General features: G+C 35.8%; 1 protein-coding gene across 8 annotated transcripts in view; it reads right to left on the reverse strand.

Annotated features, from left to right (window-relative positions):
- The window catches only part of KTN1 (kinectin 1), a 122,499-nt gene that overhangs the window by 19,178 nt on the left and 83,769 nt on the right, over nucleotides 1-19,552 (reverse strand). For 4 of the 8 annotated variants that reach the window (XM_066272137.1, XM_066272131.1, XM_066272134.1 and 1 more), the window contains 7 exons: nucleotides 18,291-18,328; nucleotides 15,506-15,599; nucleotides 12,647-12,715; nucleotides 10,390-10,427; nucleotides 7,892-7,982; nucleotides 5,780-5,866; nucleotides 1,220-1,306 (listed from right to left, as the gene is read on the reverse strand). In XM_066272137.1, coding sequence (XP_066128234.1) covers nucleotides 1,220-1,306; nucleotides 5,780-5,866; nucleotides 7,892-7,982; nucleotides 10,390-10,427; nucleotides 12,647-12,715; nucleotides 15,506-15,599; nucleotides 18,291-18,328 — 504 coding nt within the window. The remainder of the gene's footprint in view (nucleotides 1-1,219; nucleotides 1,307-5,779; nucleotides 5,867-7,891; nucleotides 7,983-10,389; nucleotides 10,428-12,646; nucleotides 12,716-15,505; nucleotides 15,600-18,290; nucleotides 18,329-19,552) is intronic. The other 4 variants (XM_066272138.1, XM_066272135.1, XM_066272136.1 and 1 more) reach the window with 1 other exon arrangement.

The following is a 19,552-nucleotide window of genomic DNA, read 5'->3' on the forward strand; positions in this document are numbered from 1 at the left end:
TTTTTTAAAATGTAGTAGTTTTTATTTAAGGAATCCTTATCTTCTAGACATAAATATACTGAAATATTTACAGATGAAATCCTCTGATGTTAGACTCCCTTCAAAATAATCTAGGAAGTGCAGGGTAGGAGGTAAAACAAGATCTTATGTATCATGAATTCATGCCACATATATATATTGTTAAAATAGAATATTGGGCACATCAGGTTCATTATGCTATTCTCTCTACTTCTGAGTATGTATACAATTCTCCATTAAACTGAAAAGAGAGCTACACCAGCATTTTAGGAAACTACATGTACTCACTGGTTTTCTCTGCCCTCAAATATTCACTGTATTCTCTGAATCAGAGCCACTTTTCTCTTCCACTTAAAACACACATAATCTCAAATGAAGTTGTTCTAGTATATTCTTTTCAAGACTTTTGCTTGAAGATCTTAACAGATAACCAAAATCTTGAGTTTTGAAACAAAGAGCTTGATTTGTAGTATTAAATACATGTAATTAAAAAATAAAGTGTTCCTAAAACTAAGAAGCAATCATTAAAAATTAAGTTCTGCCTGACCTGTGGTGGCGCAGTGGATAAAGCGTCAACCTAGAAACGCTGAAGTTGCCGGTTCAAAACCCTGGGCTTGCCTGGTCAAGGCACATATGGAAGTTGATGCTTCCTGCTCCTCCCCCCTTCTCTCTTTGTCTCTCTCTCCCCTCTCTATAATGAATAAATAAAATCTAAAAAAAAAAACCATTAAGAAATCACTATTTCCCAAATGTGATGTTTATGACCTTCTAAATAATGTCTCATATTTAAATGTTATGGACTACAACAAAATTATCCGCTGAATAAACAGAAATGAGTTTTGAATCAAGTTACGGATCTTTATTACTCAAAGCACCCCAGTTAAAAATAGAAAAGAATAAGGAATTGGTGCACTACTGAAACCAAGTGCAGAGTGCCAATGTTGCTTATTCACAACTTCTTTAAATAGCGATAAAGATGCTATGTTTTTAAAAAATATTATATTAAGCCCTGGCTGGGTAGCTCAGTTGATTAGACCATCATTCAGATACACCAAGATTGCGGGTTTGATTCCGGGTTAGGGCACATACAAGAATCAATTAATGAATCCATAAATAAGTGGAATTACAAATCGAGGTTTCTCTCTTTCTCTCTCTCTCTAATCAATATGTTAAGTTAAAAATGATAATAAATTAATCTTACCAAATTAGAAGGAACAGATACTTTTGGAAATAATTTTTTGAGAACTTCTTTAGTTTCCAACTCAACAGCTTCCACGTGTTGTCTTTCCTAAAGCAGAAAATCAAATCAAACATACAAGATTATAGAATTAAAAAAAAAAACTCTAAGGAAGGAAAAAGTCAAAGTATTTTAAAAATTCATTTTAATATTAACAAATGTCAAAAATTTCCAATGTTAAAATGCCAAAATGCTTCCATAAAAAAATCTGCAAAACCTCTAAAGCAGGGTCCCCAAACTTTTTACACAAGGGGCCAGTTCACTGTCCCTCAGACCATTGGAGGGCCAGACCATAAAAAAAACTATGAACAAATCCCTATGCACACTGCACATATCTTATTTTAAAGTAAAAAAACAAAATGGGAACAAATACAATATTTAAAATAAAGAACAAGTAAATTTAAATCAACAAACTGACCAGTATTTCAATGGGAACTATGGGCCTGCTTTTGGCTAATGAGATGGTCAATGTGCTCCTCTCACTGACCACCAATGAAAGAGGTGCCCCTTCCAGAAGTGTGGCGGGGGCCGGACAGATGGCCTCAGGGGGCCGCATGCGGCCTGCGGGCCGTAGTTTGGGGACCCCTGCTCTAAAGCATCCTAAATAATAATGTCTTTTATAAATCAAACAAAGGTGATATCTGACAACATGGACAATATGGCCATTACAAATCAAGTAATTTGCCCTTCTAGGAACACTTCAAAAAACCAACAAATAAACCAAAAAAAACAAAATACACTTCCTGTAGCTAAAATTTTCATACTGTATGTATGAAAAACAAAAAAACACTTTCTGTAGCTGAAACAAACTACATCTGGGAAATATAATTGAGGCTTACTGGCTGGCAAATCTCTACAAAAAATTGCATCACTGATGGCCTATAATGCTGGCAATTAAAATGGCAACTTTCATATTCCCAGCTTCAAGACCAGGTGAAACTACTAATACTAAAGAAAGCAAAAAAAAAAAATCAAAATCAAAATTTGATGGGTGGTACATATGGGAAAAAAAAAAAGGAAAAAGTGATGTCATATTACTTCACCAATGCCAAGCATCAAGAAAACTAATTCTTACAGTTGTGTTTGGATTCTGTCAGCTGTAAATTTAAAGTATTACAAATGAATGTCTAACTTTGGTGAATTTAAATCCAAATCTAATGGATATCAATTAACTCAAAACCATGGTTTGTCAAAATTAGGACAATGGCTTGATCACACACAAAATAAAAATATTCAAGCTATCTTTTACAAGATAAAAATGAGCTATAAAAACACACATCTAAACCAAGCCAAGAAAATAATCTCAAAACACTTGTGAAGTTCAACAGATGACAAGACAAGCAAGCTAGCAAGATCTCAACCCTGTTTCTCATATACCATTTAAATGTGATTTTTGATATCTACTACAGATTTAAGATTCATACACTTCAATTTAAGAAAATCTAATATTAAAATCTAAAGTCACACAATATAAAGCTAGAGATTAATCATATTCTCTACACACAAAAAGCTGTTATTTTCTTCAGGATTAGTAGTAGGATTTTAAAAATAGATGTTTTAATGGAGTATTTTAAATAATTCAATACAGTCTACTATTGTTCAGGAATATCCCCACCTAACTGCATAAAATAAGGTATACTCATTCAAGGAAAATGTTTAGCTGCCAATTCAGAGACAATTAAAAGGTCATTTTTACCATCTGACCACAGAAATGGTAAAGGAATCTCTAAAAAAATTAACTTCAGAAAAGATACAATGTGGAACAGAAGATTTTTGAAAACTTCCCAAGAAAAAAGGAATCTAAAGAAGGTAAGTATCTAGTCTGTACTAACAGTTTTAACTAAAAAGTTTTCTTTTGACAAGGTTGCAGATACAATTTCCATTCCTCTTTAACACCTGGAAAAGATTAAATAACTGAATACTGCATCATATTTCTTTACTATCTTTATCTAAGTGTTATATATATATATATATGAATGAAGTATTTTTCATGTGAACCTAACATTTCTTGAAGTGCCTCAAGACTATTTACTCCTTACAGCAGTGGTCCCCAACTTTTGGGCCATGGACCAGGTTTAACGTTAGAAAATATTTTCACAGACTGGCCTTTAGGGTGGGACGGATAAATGCACAAAATAAAATTATGCGACCGGCATAAAAACTGTGGTATTTTTAAATATAATTGTCAAACTTACGAGACAAGCGTCAAGAGTGAGTCTTAGACGGATGTAACAGAGGGAATCTGGTCATTTTTTAAAAATAAAACATCATTCAGACTTAAATATAAATAAAACGGAAATAATGTAAGTTATTTATTCTTTCTCTGTGGACCGGTACCAAATGGCCCACGGACTGGTACCGGTCCACAGCCTGGGGGTTGGGGACCACTGCCTTACAGCACAACTTGTGGTCCTAGGTCAATCAATACCACTTTATATCTATGCTATCTGAAGACTAGATTCCATTAAAATACAGAAAAATTGTTAAATTCTATTCTCTGTAGATTATTAGCTATGCAAGAAGTCATCATGCATTTGGTGGTGAGTTTTGAGAGCTTGTTTGGAGGTTCTAGCAGGGGAGCGCAGCTACTTCTATACCCTTGACCAAAGAACGGTCCTCTCCATTTGTAAGGTCATCCTCTTCGAGCGCACAGCTTCAGGAGGGTAGCACAGTGAGGGAGGAAGGGGACATCTGCCTAGCCACCCAAATCAGCTAAATCAACCATGGCGATCAATGAGATGACAGATGTCACAGCCAGATTGTCCTCATATCCGGGTTTTGAAATGTAGATAAATTCTTATACTCATCACCAAGGCTCGTGATGAAGCATGGAAAAACTCTAGCTTGCTTTTGGAAGAATAATATGCCAGAATGCCTAAAACAGGTAGCATATAACTTCTTGAGGATTAAGAGATAAGTACTTCCTAGATACCCAGTCTCATTACCAAAATAAAAGCTAAAAGGAAGCTCTTAATAGTGAAAAACAAAGTTATAAAAACCAGAAACTATGCCAGAACCCCCACTGCTGACAGAACTATAACCACTCAAAATGAAACAATGTTTTACCTGGCCTAGATTTCTCTGGTCTCAGTATCTGCCAGCTGTCTCAAGTTTAGGTTTTAGTAAAAATTAGGGCCAGGTGAGTAAGTATACAAGTAAATTTCCATTACACTAAAGCAGGGGTAGTCAACCTTTTTATACCTACCACCCTTTTTTGTATCTCTGTTAGTAGTAAAATTTTCTAACCGCCCACCGGTTCCACAGTAATGGTGATTTATAAAGTAGGGAAGTAAGTTTACTTTATAAAATTTATAAAGCAGAGTTACAGCAAGTTAAAGCATATAATAATAACTACTTACCAAGTACTTTATGTCAGATTTTTGCTAAGTTTGGCAGAATAAATCTTTATAAAACAACTTACTGTAGTTAAATCTATCTTTTTATTTATACTTTGGTTGCTCCACTACTGCCCACTATGAAAGCTGGAACGCCCACTAGTGGGCAGTAGGGACCAGGTTGACTACCACTGCACTAAAGGAAATATAACCACAAACATATACTTGATTTTAAAACTTATATAAACTCTACTAAAAATAAGTCTTCCAAACGTCACTGAGACTTATATTTAAAGTTTAACTAATTACCTTAGCACACATAATACTTATAGAATGCTGAACTCGATCACATAATTGATGAGCTTTATTAACCTATCTGTAAAATTCAATATTCCTGTTCCACATTTATTTTTGGTAGGAATTCGCAAAATGCTTGACTGAACGGCATATTCATTTCTCTCAAACTTTAAAAACAACTTTATTTATAATTCATTAGAAATCTTCAAAACCCATGGAACAACTTGAACTCAAGGATAATATCCTTTATCACATTGAAAATAAGATATGTTTCAGTAGTACAGTACATAACATTCCATACTAAACCTAACACATTCATCAGAACTGTCCAGCCACTTCAAAACCTACTTTTATTTTAATTCCACCTCTTCCAAGGAACAACCCCCAAAAGCACAGTAAGAGGTGATCCCTACACTGCACTTAAAACTTGCATTATTTTCCACCTATCTGAGTTACCTTGATGTGCTCCAAAAAACCTAGGAGAGTTCACTGTGCATTGTAGATATATCCTATGTATTCAAATGTGTTTGTTAATTTGGTTACATTATTCTGGCTGAGTTTTCATGAAGCCTTCTTAACCAACCCATAAGGCACACAACACTGTCTCTGTCTCACAAAAGCTTACATGGGAGGCATAGGTCTCCTGAGACTCTTTAGCTTAAAGCAGTAACAACCAAAGCTCAATCAGCTAATCACAACAAACTAGCATGCCCAAAATTAAAGATTCAAAGAATAGATGAAAAAAGCAAGAGATGGCAGAGGTGATAAATGTGGATGGATAAGGAGATTTTATATTTAAATTGCAGTATAATTAAATGCTTTAGTCTGATTTTAAGACAAGCTGCAGATTCTCTCTGTTCAGTGGATTGTTTCTAGGAGTTAGCATTACAACCTTGGCAGTCTTGTTCACTTTGTCCTGCAGCATTTTTTCAGTTGATGCCAATGCTTCCATTGCTTCCCAGTTTTTCTCCCGAAGGTCCTAATCATTTTTAGAAAAAATGATTTCAGTTTATCCATTATTGAAAGGTTTTTGCTTTTTACTTCATCAGTATTTTGCACTGCATTTAAATGCTGGTTACTGCAAAATTATTTCAATGGAAAAATATGTACATTAGCAAAAAAATAAAAAGCAATGCTTAGAAATTTGAATGAGAAAGTAAAGATGCCCACTTCGCATATTTTAGTATACATGCCAAATATGCCAGCTTTAAAGTAATTACTGTGCACATGACAAAGAAGAAAGCACTCAAAAGTAAATACACACACCAAGATTACAAATAGGATTTCAGGTACAACAATTAAAGGATTAAGGACAGAGCAAATACACAAGAATTGCAAAAAGCTTTATATGTGATTTTTAAACAAGACCCAGTATCACTTGTGGGCCTTTCCACAGCAGCAAATCATTTTTTTCTCTAAATATGTTTTACTGAAATTAACACATTTCAAGTCTGCCTAAGAATGACATAGTAACTCACTGTGCTTCTGTATCTTTCTTGGCATGGTCATATGTATATGCCATAAAGCAACCTGACATGAACTGTATGAGCTACTTGATCTAGGCAAACCAGGAGGGCAGGAAGGCTATAAAACACATTCTCTTGGAAGAGAAACAGAGGTCATTGGAAACGGAAGACTAAAAGATCTATTTTAACAGCATTTCATTAGCAAATACAAAAAGGACAATCTGCTATATTTCAGTCTTTATTCAGATTTAGAAATCCAAACAGATTAAAAACGAAAAATAAAAAGCCAATAATCACTATTTATTGAATCCTTACTTACGTACCACTCCATCTTCACATTTATTCTCATTAATCCTCACAACAACCCTTACATGTATTTACATCCTCGATATAGATGGGAATTCCACAGCTAAGGTAATCTAAGAAATTTGGTCAAGTATACACAGCAAATGAGGTGGCAGAACTAGCAATGTGCTTGCCTCCAGTGTCCTGGCTCTTTCACACATCAGTGCCTCCAGAACTACTGCTGCTGCGTGAGAATGGCATTTACTATGCCCTCCTTGTCTCAGAATGCAGATAATAAAACACAGTTAGGATGTTAGCAGTATACTGGCAAATTCAACTCCGGTATTGTGGCCAAGCAATGCTGTTAGTATCACTGGTTACATAAACACATAAGGGCAATTCACATACCTAATTTTGACAAACTCAAGGGTGCAGGAACATTTCAATTTGTTTAATTAACAAATTAATGCAAACTTTGAAATTTTTACTTACATTGTAAAACACATACAACTTACTATCAATATCCCTTAAATTTCAATAACATTTTTAACACTGCTTAAGTCTTAGCAATCATACTTTTCTCTGCAAAAATTCCTTTTCTACTAAAAATGTTTGTATTCTACTCACAGGTGTCACCTTCTAGTCAGACATAATTTAAGAAACTCACCTTAATTCACTATCTATTTAATAAAAGTATTGAAATTTATATTTTTTAAGGCCCTACCTTCCCATTTTAGCATAGAAGTATTCAGGTCCTGAACCTCTAATTTTTGAACCACCTCAATTAAAACAAGGAGGTCCCAGAAGGCTTTGAAAGACATTTAATTATTAAAAATACATGGTTTGAATACTGGCATTACTTTTAGTACAATGAAGCCAAGCCCAATCAAAATAAGAGGAAATAACTTTGATTTTTAAATGTGAAACTGAAAGAATAATTTTCCCAAATAAAAAGTCAATAGAAAGTCAACTCTATTTTAATAAAAAAAATTTTAAATATGAAGCTGTAAAAATTATAGCATCAGTATTTTAAAAGAAGTGCACAAATGGATCTTTTCATATATTTATTTAAAAAATCTATTCACCAATAAAATTACCCAATAATCCTCCCCCTAAAAGCCACACTCAAAATAGTACTTCCAAAGACTAAGAAAAATATTTAAAGTAAAAGTAGATTTTTTAAAAATTCTGAACCATGATACTTCAGTGAACTAATAAAAATAAAAGCTTTACTCTGATTAAAATTTGCTTACATTGTTTTTCTTCCTCTGGTGTTCAACAGCATCCTTCAAAGAATCTAATTCATTCTGGAGACCAGTTATTTCTTTCTCTTTTTCTGAAATTCTAAACCAGAATACGAATATATACAGTAATATTTTAGGTAAACAGTGATTAACAATATGCAAATTATTTAAATTTCACTACTGTTACTGTAGAAAGCTTATCCATAAATTCTTATTTTCAGAAAAAATTCTTTAAATAAATTTTTTACAATATGACATGCTGACATTTGTTCTACAGTGAAATCATCCCTTGAGAAACAATTCATGAACGCATGGACTGCTGTACTTGTAGAATTTCTATTTTTATCTAGGGTAGTGAAATAGCTATTTCAGAAGAGTAAAACTGATGTAGAAGCACTCTCTTAAATATATTACTTTTTTCCAGAAGATAATAAAATCAAAAAGGCTAATCAAAACAAAGGCAAGCTCTGGCCAGTTGGCTCTATGATACAATGTCGGCCGGGTGTATGGAAGTCTTGGGTCTGATTCCCAGCCAGGTCACACAGGAGAACCGCCCATCTGCTTCTCCACCCTTCCCCTTCTCCTTTCTTTCTCTTTCTCTTCCCCTCCCGCAGCCAAGGCTCCATTGGAGCAAAGTTGGCCTGGGTGCTGAAGATGGCTCCATGGCCTTTGCCTCAGGCATTAGAATGGCTCCAGTTGCAATGGAGCAACGCCCCCTAGGGGGCTTGCCAGGTGATCCCAGTCAGGTGCATGCGGAAGTCTGTCTCTCTGCCTCCCTGCTTCTCACTTAAGAAAAATATAGAAAAACAACAACAAAAGAAATAAAACAAGGGTAAAGATACTACTCAGAAAAACTAGGATATTTTAAAATGAATATGAAGCAGTAAAAAGAAGCATTTGATTTTTTATTAAACAAGAACATCAGAAAAGCAAACGACAAGTCAAAGAAAGTTGTTTGATTATACAAATGAGATGTAAAACCAACTTTTATTTCACTGGTGAAAATGCACTATACAAAAGGCTGAAATTACTGGGTATCTGCACGATCCCTGATACCCTAATTTGTGTGAGCAGTGTACCACTGATTTTTAAATGCTGAACTTAAATAGTAATTTTCCAAAATCAAAAGTTCAAGAAATGAGTTTCTTAAACTGCCTAACTCACAATAAAAGTATGCAATTAATATAAGATAGGTGTTCCCTTGTCATTTTCATAACAATCTTGAGGTTCCTAGTTTTCTGGTTCTAATTATTTCCCAGAAATGCAGAAAGCAATGGCAAAGACTCAGAACTCTGTTATAGTGAAGAGCAGCTTGAATAGTAATCTAAATTACAAATAGCTCTTCCTCTAAGAATAGGCTCTGTAATAAAGGGTTAACAAACTAGGGCTCTGGGCCTGACCCACAGTCTGGTTTTGTGTGGTCCCCAAGCCAAGAGCTGACTTTCATGTTTTTAAAAAAAACTGTTTTTTATACATGTAAAAATACATGTATAAAATACAGTTTTATACATGTTTAAAAAATGTATAAACATGTATAAAAATACATGTTTATACATTTTTAAAATACATGTAAATGAAACAGAAATCTGTGTAACCCATAAAACCTAAAATATTCACCATCAGAACATTTACAGAAAAGCATTTGTCGCTTGCTCTATACGGTCAAACTCAAGACCTTGCTCTATACGGTCAAACTCAAGACCTAATTTGAGAGTAAATAATTCTACACAAGTAAACCACCAACTTTGTAAACAAGTAATGATGGAATAATGGAATAATATTGAGTTTACTTATATCACCTAATTAGTGTGATTGACATTTAACATGTTGAAACATACCAACTTATCTGAAATGACCTTAAATATAGCCTCTTAGAGAAAAATACAGGCCAACAATAAAAGAAAAGTTTCAGTTAAAGAAAAAAAGTCTCCTTTAAAAGAGAGCAACCACAAAGATCACAAGATTTTTAAAATGCATAAGATAAACCAAAATTTTCATCATTCAATTCCATGATGATGAATGAGATAATTTAGGTTAAATAAGTAAAGCCTTCCGCCTGATCTGTGGTGGCACAGTGGATAAAGCGTCAACCTGGAAACACTGAGGTTGCCGGTTCAAAATCCTAGGCTTGCCTGGTCAAGGCACATATGGGAGTTGATGCTTCCTGCTCCTCCCCCTTCTCTCTCTCTCTCTCTCTCTCTCTCTAATGAATAAATAAATAAAAATAAGTAAAGCCTTCCAACTATAGTTTAATGTGATTAGATGCTTTCTGAATGCCTATAAAAGAATCAAAATTTCCCAGCAAAATGTTCAAAGAAATCCAAATACCATAAAAAGATACATTAGCTCTGCCAAAGGCACAGCTGAGCTCTACTGATCTGTAGTTGAAAAGATCTAAATAGAATTGTAAAAATTTAGTGACTATTTGCAGTTAATTAAATTGTTTTAGAATTATTGTATATAAAACGTTACCACTCCTCAAATTATGAATCAATATTGTTACTTACACTTTTAATAGTTCTTCATGTGGGGAAAAAGTAGGTGCCTATTAAAAAGATTTAATTAAATGTTATTTCAAAACAAAGCTTTCCAGAAGACTTTTGAAAATTAACTTCTCAGACATAAATTAAGACAACACCACCTGACCAGGCGGTGGCACAGTGAATACAGCAGCAAAATGGGATGCTGAGGAACCAGGTTTGAAATCCAACAGTCACCAGCTTGAGTGCAGGCTCATCAGCTTGAGCACAGGGTCACCGGCTTGAATGAGGGATCATAGACATGACCTCATGGTTGCTGGCTTTAGCCCAAATGTTGCTGGTTTGAGCAAGGGGCTGCTGGCTCAAGTAAAGCCCCCTGGTCAAGGTCCATATGAGAAAGCAAGTAATAACAACTAAGATAACATAACTATGAGTTGATGCTTGTCATCTCTTCCTCCAGATGTGTCTGTCCCTCCCTCTGTCTCTCTTGCAAAAAATATATAAAAAAGGTATATTTTACCAAAGGTAAAAATACCATATATTCTGTATGTCACCAGGTAATTTTAATAAAAATTTGTAAAATGTACTGAGTGCTAGATAAAATCTACATTGTCAATACATACTTAAAATTTTCATTTAACAAATATTTATCAATGTCCTACAAGGTACAAAGCACTGAGTTAATACTTTAAAACTTTCATACTGTATATTTGTTTGACTATCAGGGGTCCCCAAACTTTTTACACAGGGGGCCAGTTCATTGTCCCTCAGACCATTGGAGGGCCGCCACATACAGTGCTCCTCTCACTGACCACCAATAAAAGAGGTGCCCCTTCCAGAAGTGCGGAGAGGGGCCAGATAAATGGCCTCAGGGGGCCGCATGTGGCCCGCAAGCCATAGTTTAGGGACGCCTGGACTACACTAAGCTTCCAAAGATCAAAAACTATCCTAAGTGAAGTAGAAGAAAAATTCAGAAAAGTTAACTTGCATGTTACAAAAGTAAATATTACATATTATAATATAAAAGTATATGGCCCTTCACATGATATTTATTCCTTGATGACTATATCTCAAATTAAACTAATATAAGCTCCTTGTCAATGGGAACTAATTTTTTTGCTCCTCAAAATACTTTCTAGTTTATCCGTATGTGTTGATAAATTAATTTAAAAGATATTTTGGGCCTGATCAAGCCATAGTGCAGTGGCTAGAGTGTCAGCCTAGGACACTGAGGACCCGGGTTCAAAATACCTAGGTTGCCAGCTTGAGCATGGGCTCATCCAGCTTGGGCATAGGCTCAGCAGCTTGAGCGCAAGGTTGCTGGCTTGAGCATGGGATCATAGACATGACTCCATGGTTGCTGGCTTGTACCCAAAGGTCGTTGACTTGAGCAAGGGGTCAATGGCTTGGCTGGAGCCCCCCCCTCACCAGTCAAGGCACACATGAGAAAACAATCAATGAACAACTAAGGTGCCACAACGAAGAATTGATGCTGCTCATCTCTCTCCCTTCCTGTCTGTCCCTATCTGTCCCTCTCTCTCTGTCACACACACAAAAAATAGTGGTAAACAATTACTTATAACAGTAGACATTTCTTAGTTTCTTTCCAATTACTGATGTTTTGATCAGGGAAAGGAGTGGTGGGGTATACACATACTGTACTTCCCATGTATAAGACAATCCCGTGTATAAGATACACCTTAATTTTGGGGCCCAAAATTTGGAATAAAAAGGTTTTACATAAAGTTACTGAACTCAAGTTTTATTCATCATAAAATTCATACAACTCCTCATGACTGTCAAAACTCCCATCCATTAGCTTGTCCTCATCTGTATCTAAGGAGGAATCACTGTCTTCAACAATGAGCACAAAAGCAAGTGCAAAAAAGCAGAAATGCAAGTAAAAAATATCCACGACCACTATATAAGACGCACCCAGTTTGTAGACCTCAAATTTTTGGGGGGAAAGTGAGTCTTATACCTGGAGAAATACGGTAAGTTAAAACTGCCTTCTAGAAGATCTGGAAACATACACAGATACATAATAGATCTTGAATGAAGATTAATATTATTTGTGTACACTTTATAAATTGTAGATTTTATCTTGGATGTTATGACACAGCAAACTGCTTTGTTTTTCAGGGAATTTAACAAACATCTATAAATTAAAAACATCCTTTATACTCAATGAAAAGGCAAAATGGCAAAGACTACTTATAGACCATGAAGGTCTATATAATTTTTGACCACATAAATAAATGGCAAGCTATCTATTAGTACCTACCTGTTGGTAGTTCTGTTGCTGAAGCTGCTCAGTTTGGCATTTAAACAATTTATTTGCATCTTGTACCTCCTAATTTAAACAAAAATTAAACATTAATATATGAATAGAGATTTTTATTTTCCATATAAACTTTTAAAACATATCATACAAGCCAGGAAAATTCTAAAGTAATAATAACTTTGAAAGGGTATAAGCCCTAGTTATGAAATGAGTAATTATTTTGCACTAGCCTGGAAGAAGTATGTCTCAATGGAAGAAAACAGGATCCAGAAGCAGACCCAAACACCTAGAAGAATTTAGTCTAGGGTGACATTTCAAACAAGTAGGACAAATCCTAGTGATGTTTTGGGAGAGCTACACTTCATCATGGGGTGCTGTCCCACGTGCTGTAGGATGGTTAGCAGTGCCCACGGTCTCCATCCACTAGGTACCAGCAGCAGCCCTCCACCAGCTGTGGTGACCACAAATGTCTCCAGATAGTCCTAAATATCCTTTAGTTGGCAGAACTACTGCAGTAAAATAATCATGGATTATTTTTTAATAATGTAGCTTGCCTTTTTTTTTTTTTAAGTAAAAATGTTATAAACTTACTCAAATAAAGTACATATGAATAAAACATCTAAAGAAAAAATTAATCATACATGTAGAAGAAACATGAAAATATTTTTATGATCATAACATGAGAGATACCTTTCATCCCAAGACTTAAAACTCAAAATATTACTTATATTGGAGTACACAAAACTTTTCAATTTTCAAAAGAGGGGGTAAAACACAAATGAAGTGTTAAAAATAACACCTCACAGGCCCTGGCCGGTTGGCTCAGCGGTAGAGCGTCGGCCTAGCGTGCGGAGGACCCGGGTTCGATTCCCGGCCAGGGCACACAGGAGAAGCGCCCATTTGCTTCTCCACCCCTCCGCCACGCTTTCCTCTCTGTCTCTCTCTTCCCCTCCCGCAGCCAAGGCTCCATTGGAGCAGAGATGGCCCGGGCGCTGGGCATGGCTCTGTGGCCTCTGCCTCAGGCGCTAGAGTGGCTCTGGTCGCAATATGGCGACGCCCAGGATGGGCAGAGCATCGCCCCCTGGGGGGCAGAGCACCGCCCCTGGTGGGCGTGCCGGGTGGATCCCGGTCGGGCACATGCGGGAGTCTGTCTGACTGTCTCTCCCTGTTTCCAGCTTCAGAAAAAAAAAAAAAAAATGAAAAAAAAAAAAAAAAATAACACCTCACAGCCAAGCGGTGGCACAGTGGATAGAGCTTCGGACTGGGATGCGGAGGACCCAGGTTTGAGACCCCAAGGTCGCCAGCTTGAGCACGGGCTCATCTGGTTTGAGCAAAGCTCACCAGCTTGGACCCAAGGTTGCTGGCTCGAGCAAGGGGTTACTAGGTCTGCTGAAGGCCTGTGGTCAAGGCACATATGAGAAAGCAATCAATGAACAACTAAGGTGTCGCAATGCGCAATGAAATCCTAATGATTGATGCTTCTCATCTCTCCATTTCTGTCTTTCTGTCCCTGTCTATCCCTCTCTCTCTGTCTCTGTAAAAAAAAAAAAAAAAAAAAAATACCACCTCACATATGAAAAGACTAATTTCCCCTGTATTAAAAGGGATCTTATAAATAAGAAAAAGTTAACCTGGCGGAAAAAATATATGGAAAAAATTAAAGGCCAATTCATATATAAAAGGAAGACTGCTTACCTTCTCTCACATTCAAAATGCAAATTAAAACAATCTGGCCATTTATCAAGCATAATACCAAATGTTTTCATGTGTGTCAGTGTTGGAGAAGATGCAAAGGAAACGGCCCTCAGTTGGTGAGAATGTAAATTAGTAAAAATACTTTTGGAGCATTATTTAATATTATCTAACAAATTTAAAGTACATCTACATAAGAAGGTGAAGGAATCTGACAGAACTAACACTTGGAGATGAAATGTGAACTAGAGTAGCCTGAGAAATGCAGGCATCTAAAATTTGCTACCACTTCAAATAAATGTTTTGAAATACTTTGAACATGAAGGTAAAGAATATATTGATTTTCTATTTTAACCATCTCTTTCAAACGGAAAAGAGCCTGTTGCTGGTGGCACAGTGGACAGAGAGTTGATCTGGGATGCTGTGGTCCCAGGTTCGAAACCCCGAGGTCACCGGCTTAAGTGTGGGTTCATCTGGCTTGATCATGGGATCATAGACATGATCCCCTGGTTGCTGGCTTGATCCCAAAGGTCACTGGTTTGAAGCCCAAGATTACTGGCTTGAAAAAGGGTTCACTGGCTTGGCTTGAGCTCCACCCCACCCAAGTCAAGGCACATATAAAAAGTACTCAATGAGCAACTAAAGTAACAGAACTATAAGATGATGTTTCTCATCTCTTAAAAAAAAAAAAGGAAAAAAAACCAATTCTGCATAAACTTTTGCTTTGTCTAAAATAATCACTTCTAGGAATTTTTAGATGCATGTAAGAATATGCACTGCAGAACTGTGGTAATAAGAAACACAACTCTAAATAATCTAGGTACCCATAAACTAGTGTGATACAATCATATAACAAAATACCATTAAAAGTGAGACAGAAAAGTACCTATGTGAGAGGATCTCAAAAACATCATTAATTGAGGGGAGGGAGCAAAATATTAAAGTATCTATAGTTAAATATAAAAAACAATTAAGTGTGCAAACACATGCATGGGCACTTTCTCAAAAGATACACAAATGATAGTAAATCATCTTTGAGGAATAAAACCCAGAAGTTGTGTGGGAGTAAGAGTTACTCTGTATTCTATTTTCTTTTGTAGTAGTTAAAATTGTTTTAAAATATTCAAGACAATAATTCACACAATAATTTTAAGTAAACATACTCACTTGTAGCAACTTTGTTTTGCTAGGAATATCACTCTCCCTCTCTTTTAAAAGCATACTTTCCACTCTATTCATTTCATTTTCCTTTTCTTTCAACCTAGAATTTTTACAAAGACCTTTTAGTTATACACATTAAAAAAAAAACAAAAACAGGCTCTAATTCATCTGTAAAAAAAAAAAAAAAAGGCAGAAATAATGCCAATCAGCTTTATTCCCATATTACAGCAACTTATAAATTTGTTTTAAAAGACAATTATTGTCAGAATTATTCACCTCAAAACCAAATACATCCTAAGACTACTACAATTTATTTTATACTTAACAGTTCCAAGGCAACTATGGCTTTATCTAGGAGGAAAATCTAAAATTAGTTGACCCTTGGCTTGACCTGTGGTGGTGCAGTGGATAAAACGTCGACCTAGAAATGCTGAGGTCGCCGGTTCAAAACCCTGGGCTTGCCTGGTCAAGGCACATATGGGAGTTGATGCTTCCAGCTCCTCCCCCCTTCTCTCTCTCTCTGTCTCTCTCTCTCCCTCTCTCTGTCCTCTCTAAAAATGAATTAATTAATTAATTAAAAAAATAAATAAAATAAAATTAGTTGACCCTAGAATTTCACTCCCAACCCTTTGTACTGAAGAGATGCTATATGTAATTTAATCTGGTTCTCTCTAATCCAACATACATTATGTATGTATAGCCTCAGTGAATCCTTATTGCCTTTATCATCCTAAACACAGACCTGTCTAGCATAACGCTTAACACTATTAAATGATCTGTTTAACTATATATTTCCTCAAGCCAGAAACCCATTTTAATCATTCTGGTATTCTCAGTGCCAGAGGGCACATAATAGGCTCAAATATTTGCTGAGCTGAAAGTTATTTTTATCCCACCTTAATCTAGAATTTCAACATTTTTATAGGTCTACCTGAAAAATGTCAAAAAAAAAAAAAGCATACATGAAGAGTAGGATTAAAAACTGAAAAGAAACAGCAAATCTTTCATACATATTACTGAAAGAAACCAATATGAAAAGGCTCATAGTATATATGATTCAAATTATATGACATTTCTAGAAAAGACAAAATTATGGAGACAGTAAAAAGATCAATGGCTCCCAAGGGTTGGAGTGCAGTGGTGAGAAAGGAGGGAGGAAGGGAGAGACAGGTGGAGCACAGGCGAGTTTTAGGTCAACAAACTATTTTATTTTTTTTGTATTTTTCTGAAGCTGGAAACGGGGAGAGACAGTCAGACTCCCGCATGCGCCAGACCGGGATCCACCCGGCATGCCCACCAGGGGCGACGCTCTGCCCCTCCGGGGCGTCGCTCTGCCGCGACCAGAGCCACTCTAGCGCCTGGGGCAGAGGCCAAGGAGCCATCCCCAGCGCCCGGGCCATCTTTGCTCCAATGGAGCCTTGGCTGCGGGAGGGGAAGAGAGAGACAGAGAGGAAGGAGGGGGAGGTGGGGTGGAGAAGCAAATGGGCGCTTCTCCTATGTGCCCTGGCCGGGAATTGAACCCGGGTCCCCTGCACGCCAGGCCAACGCTCTACCGCTGAGCCAACCGGCCAGGGCCAACAAACTATTTTTTTATAATACTGTAATGATGGGTACATGTTATTATACATTCCTCAAAACCCATAGAATGTACAAGACAAAGAATGAACCCTAATGGAAACTATGGACTTAAGTTAACAACAATGTATGATGATATCAGTTCATCAATTGTAATAAATGTACCAAACTAATTCAAGATGTAAATACTAAGGGATATGTGGGAAGGGGGTCACAGTGGAAGTCTCCAGTTTCCTCTCAATTTTCTTATGTAAACCTAAAACTGCGCCCCCTAAAAAAATATTCTATTAATTAAAAAAAAGTGAGGTAGAAATAAATCTAAAATCACATACTCTAAAGATGTATATGCCTACTACAAATAGGCCACAAATGTGTCTCTAATCTTTCTAATATTAGCAAATGTGACAGAAGCACCTACGCAGTCATACAATGCCCACAAGATAAACAACTGTACAAATGAGCAATAGAAACATCTTTGTCTTCCTGAAGACAATGACCTAATAAATATCCTTAATATCTTACTTTCAAAGACACAGAGTAGTCCAATTCTCAAACATCAATAAAGACTGATAACATCATATCAAAACAAAATCTCTTAAAGGTAATTCTATAAGGAACCAGAAAGACAAAGTCCAGATACCCTTGTCACCACTATAAACTGATTAAAGACTTTATAGGATAAAAAATTTTCTAAGATGAACAGCTACAAAAACTGATACCTCTCCTATGCTAATCAGATTCAATATTTTTACTGTTCTGCATAGCATAGCTAGAATGACAACAGAAATCATTTTCCCAAATGTTACTTTTATGGAAAAGAGTCAATATCCATTATCAAGATTATGGTTAAAATTATCGTCTGGTTAGTTCAAAGATATTTCAAATACTGAAATAATTTTAATTTGAAATAATTTGAACCTCTTTACAGTAACTGCATACTTTGTTTAAAAAAATACTAAAACCAGTTTATACCAGGCAGAAAAAATATTTCAGAAAATGGCTTCAAAAGGTTTGTAAAAGATAATCTCGTGTTATCTGAAATTCAGCACTTAAAGGACCCATGTTTTATTATGCCAGAGATTTTGCTTATTTACCTCAGGACTTTAATTCCTACTTAACAAGAAAGTGAATGAATTGAAAGAAACTTGTTATAATATTCAAGCATATTCTGGAAAATATTGAGAACTTGAAAGTGCCGGCTAAAAAGTATACTTACACAGTCTCAAGCTCTTCAAATCGTGATGCAGAACGTATCTAAGAAACAGATTCACATTTTTAATTCTAACATCAAAAAGATGAGATATTATAACATACATATATCCAGAATACCTCACCAATAAAATAAAAACAATTATATCTGGTGAACTTAAGATTGGGCTATTTATAAAACAAAGACAGAATAAATTTTCTTTAACAACTTTTTTCTTAGGTTTCACTTTTTAATTTTTAATTTTTTGAGGTTTTAAATTTATAGAAAAATTAATTTAAAATTACAAAGTTCTAACTTAATATTTTAATGTCCATTTCTTAAAAGGATTATAGATTAATACACCAATTAAACACAGACACTTAAGAATGAGCTGAAAATGTAAGGGTAGAAACTGCTTTTAGGCTTAGGTTGACAAATCAGGCAGTAACAGACCTGACAGGGATAAAAGTTAACATATTTTACAAAAAACAAAATTATGGTGCAACAAATTTTTTAAATGTTAAAAATACATCTTTATTAATCAATATTGAATTAACATTCTGATTCCACATTAAATAATGTCATGAAGCCTACCAATTCTTTTTCAATTAAATTTATTGGGGTAAAGCTGGTTAATAAAATTACATAGGTTTCAAGTGTACAATTCTATGACACATCATCTGTACCCTGCACTGTGTGCCTTCCAGCCAAAGTCAATTCTTCTTCCATCACCATATATTTGATTCCCTGTATTCTTTATGACCTCTACCCCAAGCCCTTCCTGGTACAAATATACTGTTGTCTGTGTCTGTGACCTTAACAACAATAATTTTTAAAGTAAAGAAACTCAGAGAACAGCTTGACCAGGTGGTGGCACAGTGGATAGAGCATTAGCCTAGGATGCTGAGGAGTCAGGTTCAAAATCTCGAGGTCACCAGATTGGGCATGAGCTAGAGCGCAGGATCACCAATTTGACGTGGGGTCACAGACATGACCTCATGGTTGCTGGCTTGAAGCCCAAGTTCACTGGCTTGAGCAAGGGGTCACTGGCTTGGCTGGAGCTCCTGGTCAAGGCACATGTGAGAAGCAATCAATGAACAACTAATGTGACACAACTATAAGTTGATTCTCTTCATCTCTCTCCCTTCTTGTCTCTCTTTCTCTCCCCTTCTCTCTCTTAAAAAAAACACAGAAAAACCTCAGAACACATTACCTTCTTTGCTTTCTAATACAGTAAAATAAAGATTTCTCATTTTTACGTAATATGCTGGTAATCTGTTTATACTATA

This window comes from Saccopteryx bilineata, chromosome 4, assembly GCF_036850765.1.
Source record: "Saccopteryx bilineata isolate mSacBil1 chromosome 4, mSacBil1_pri_phased_curated, whole genome shotgun sequence".
Lineage (NCBI taxonomy): Eukaryota > Metazoa > Chordata > Mammalia > Chiroptera > Emballonuridae > Saccopteryx > Saccopteryx bilineata.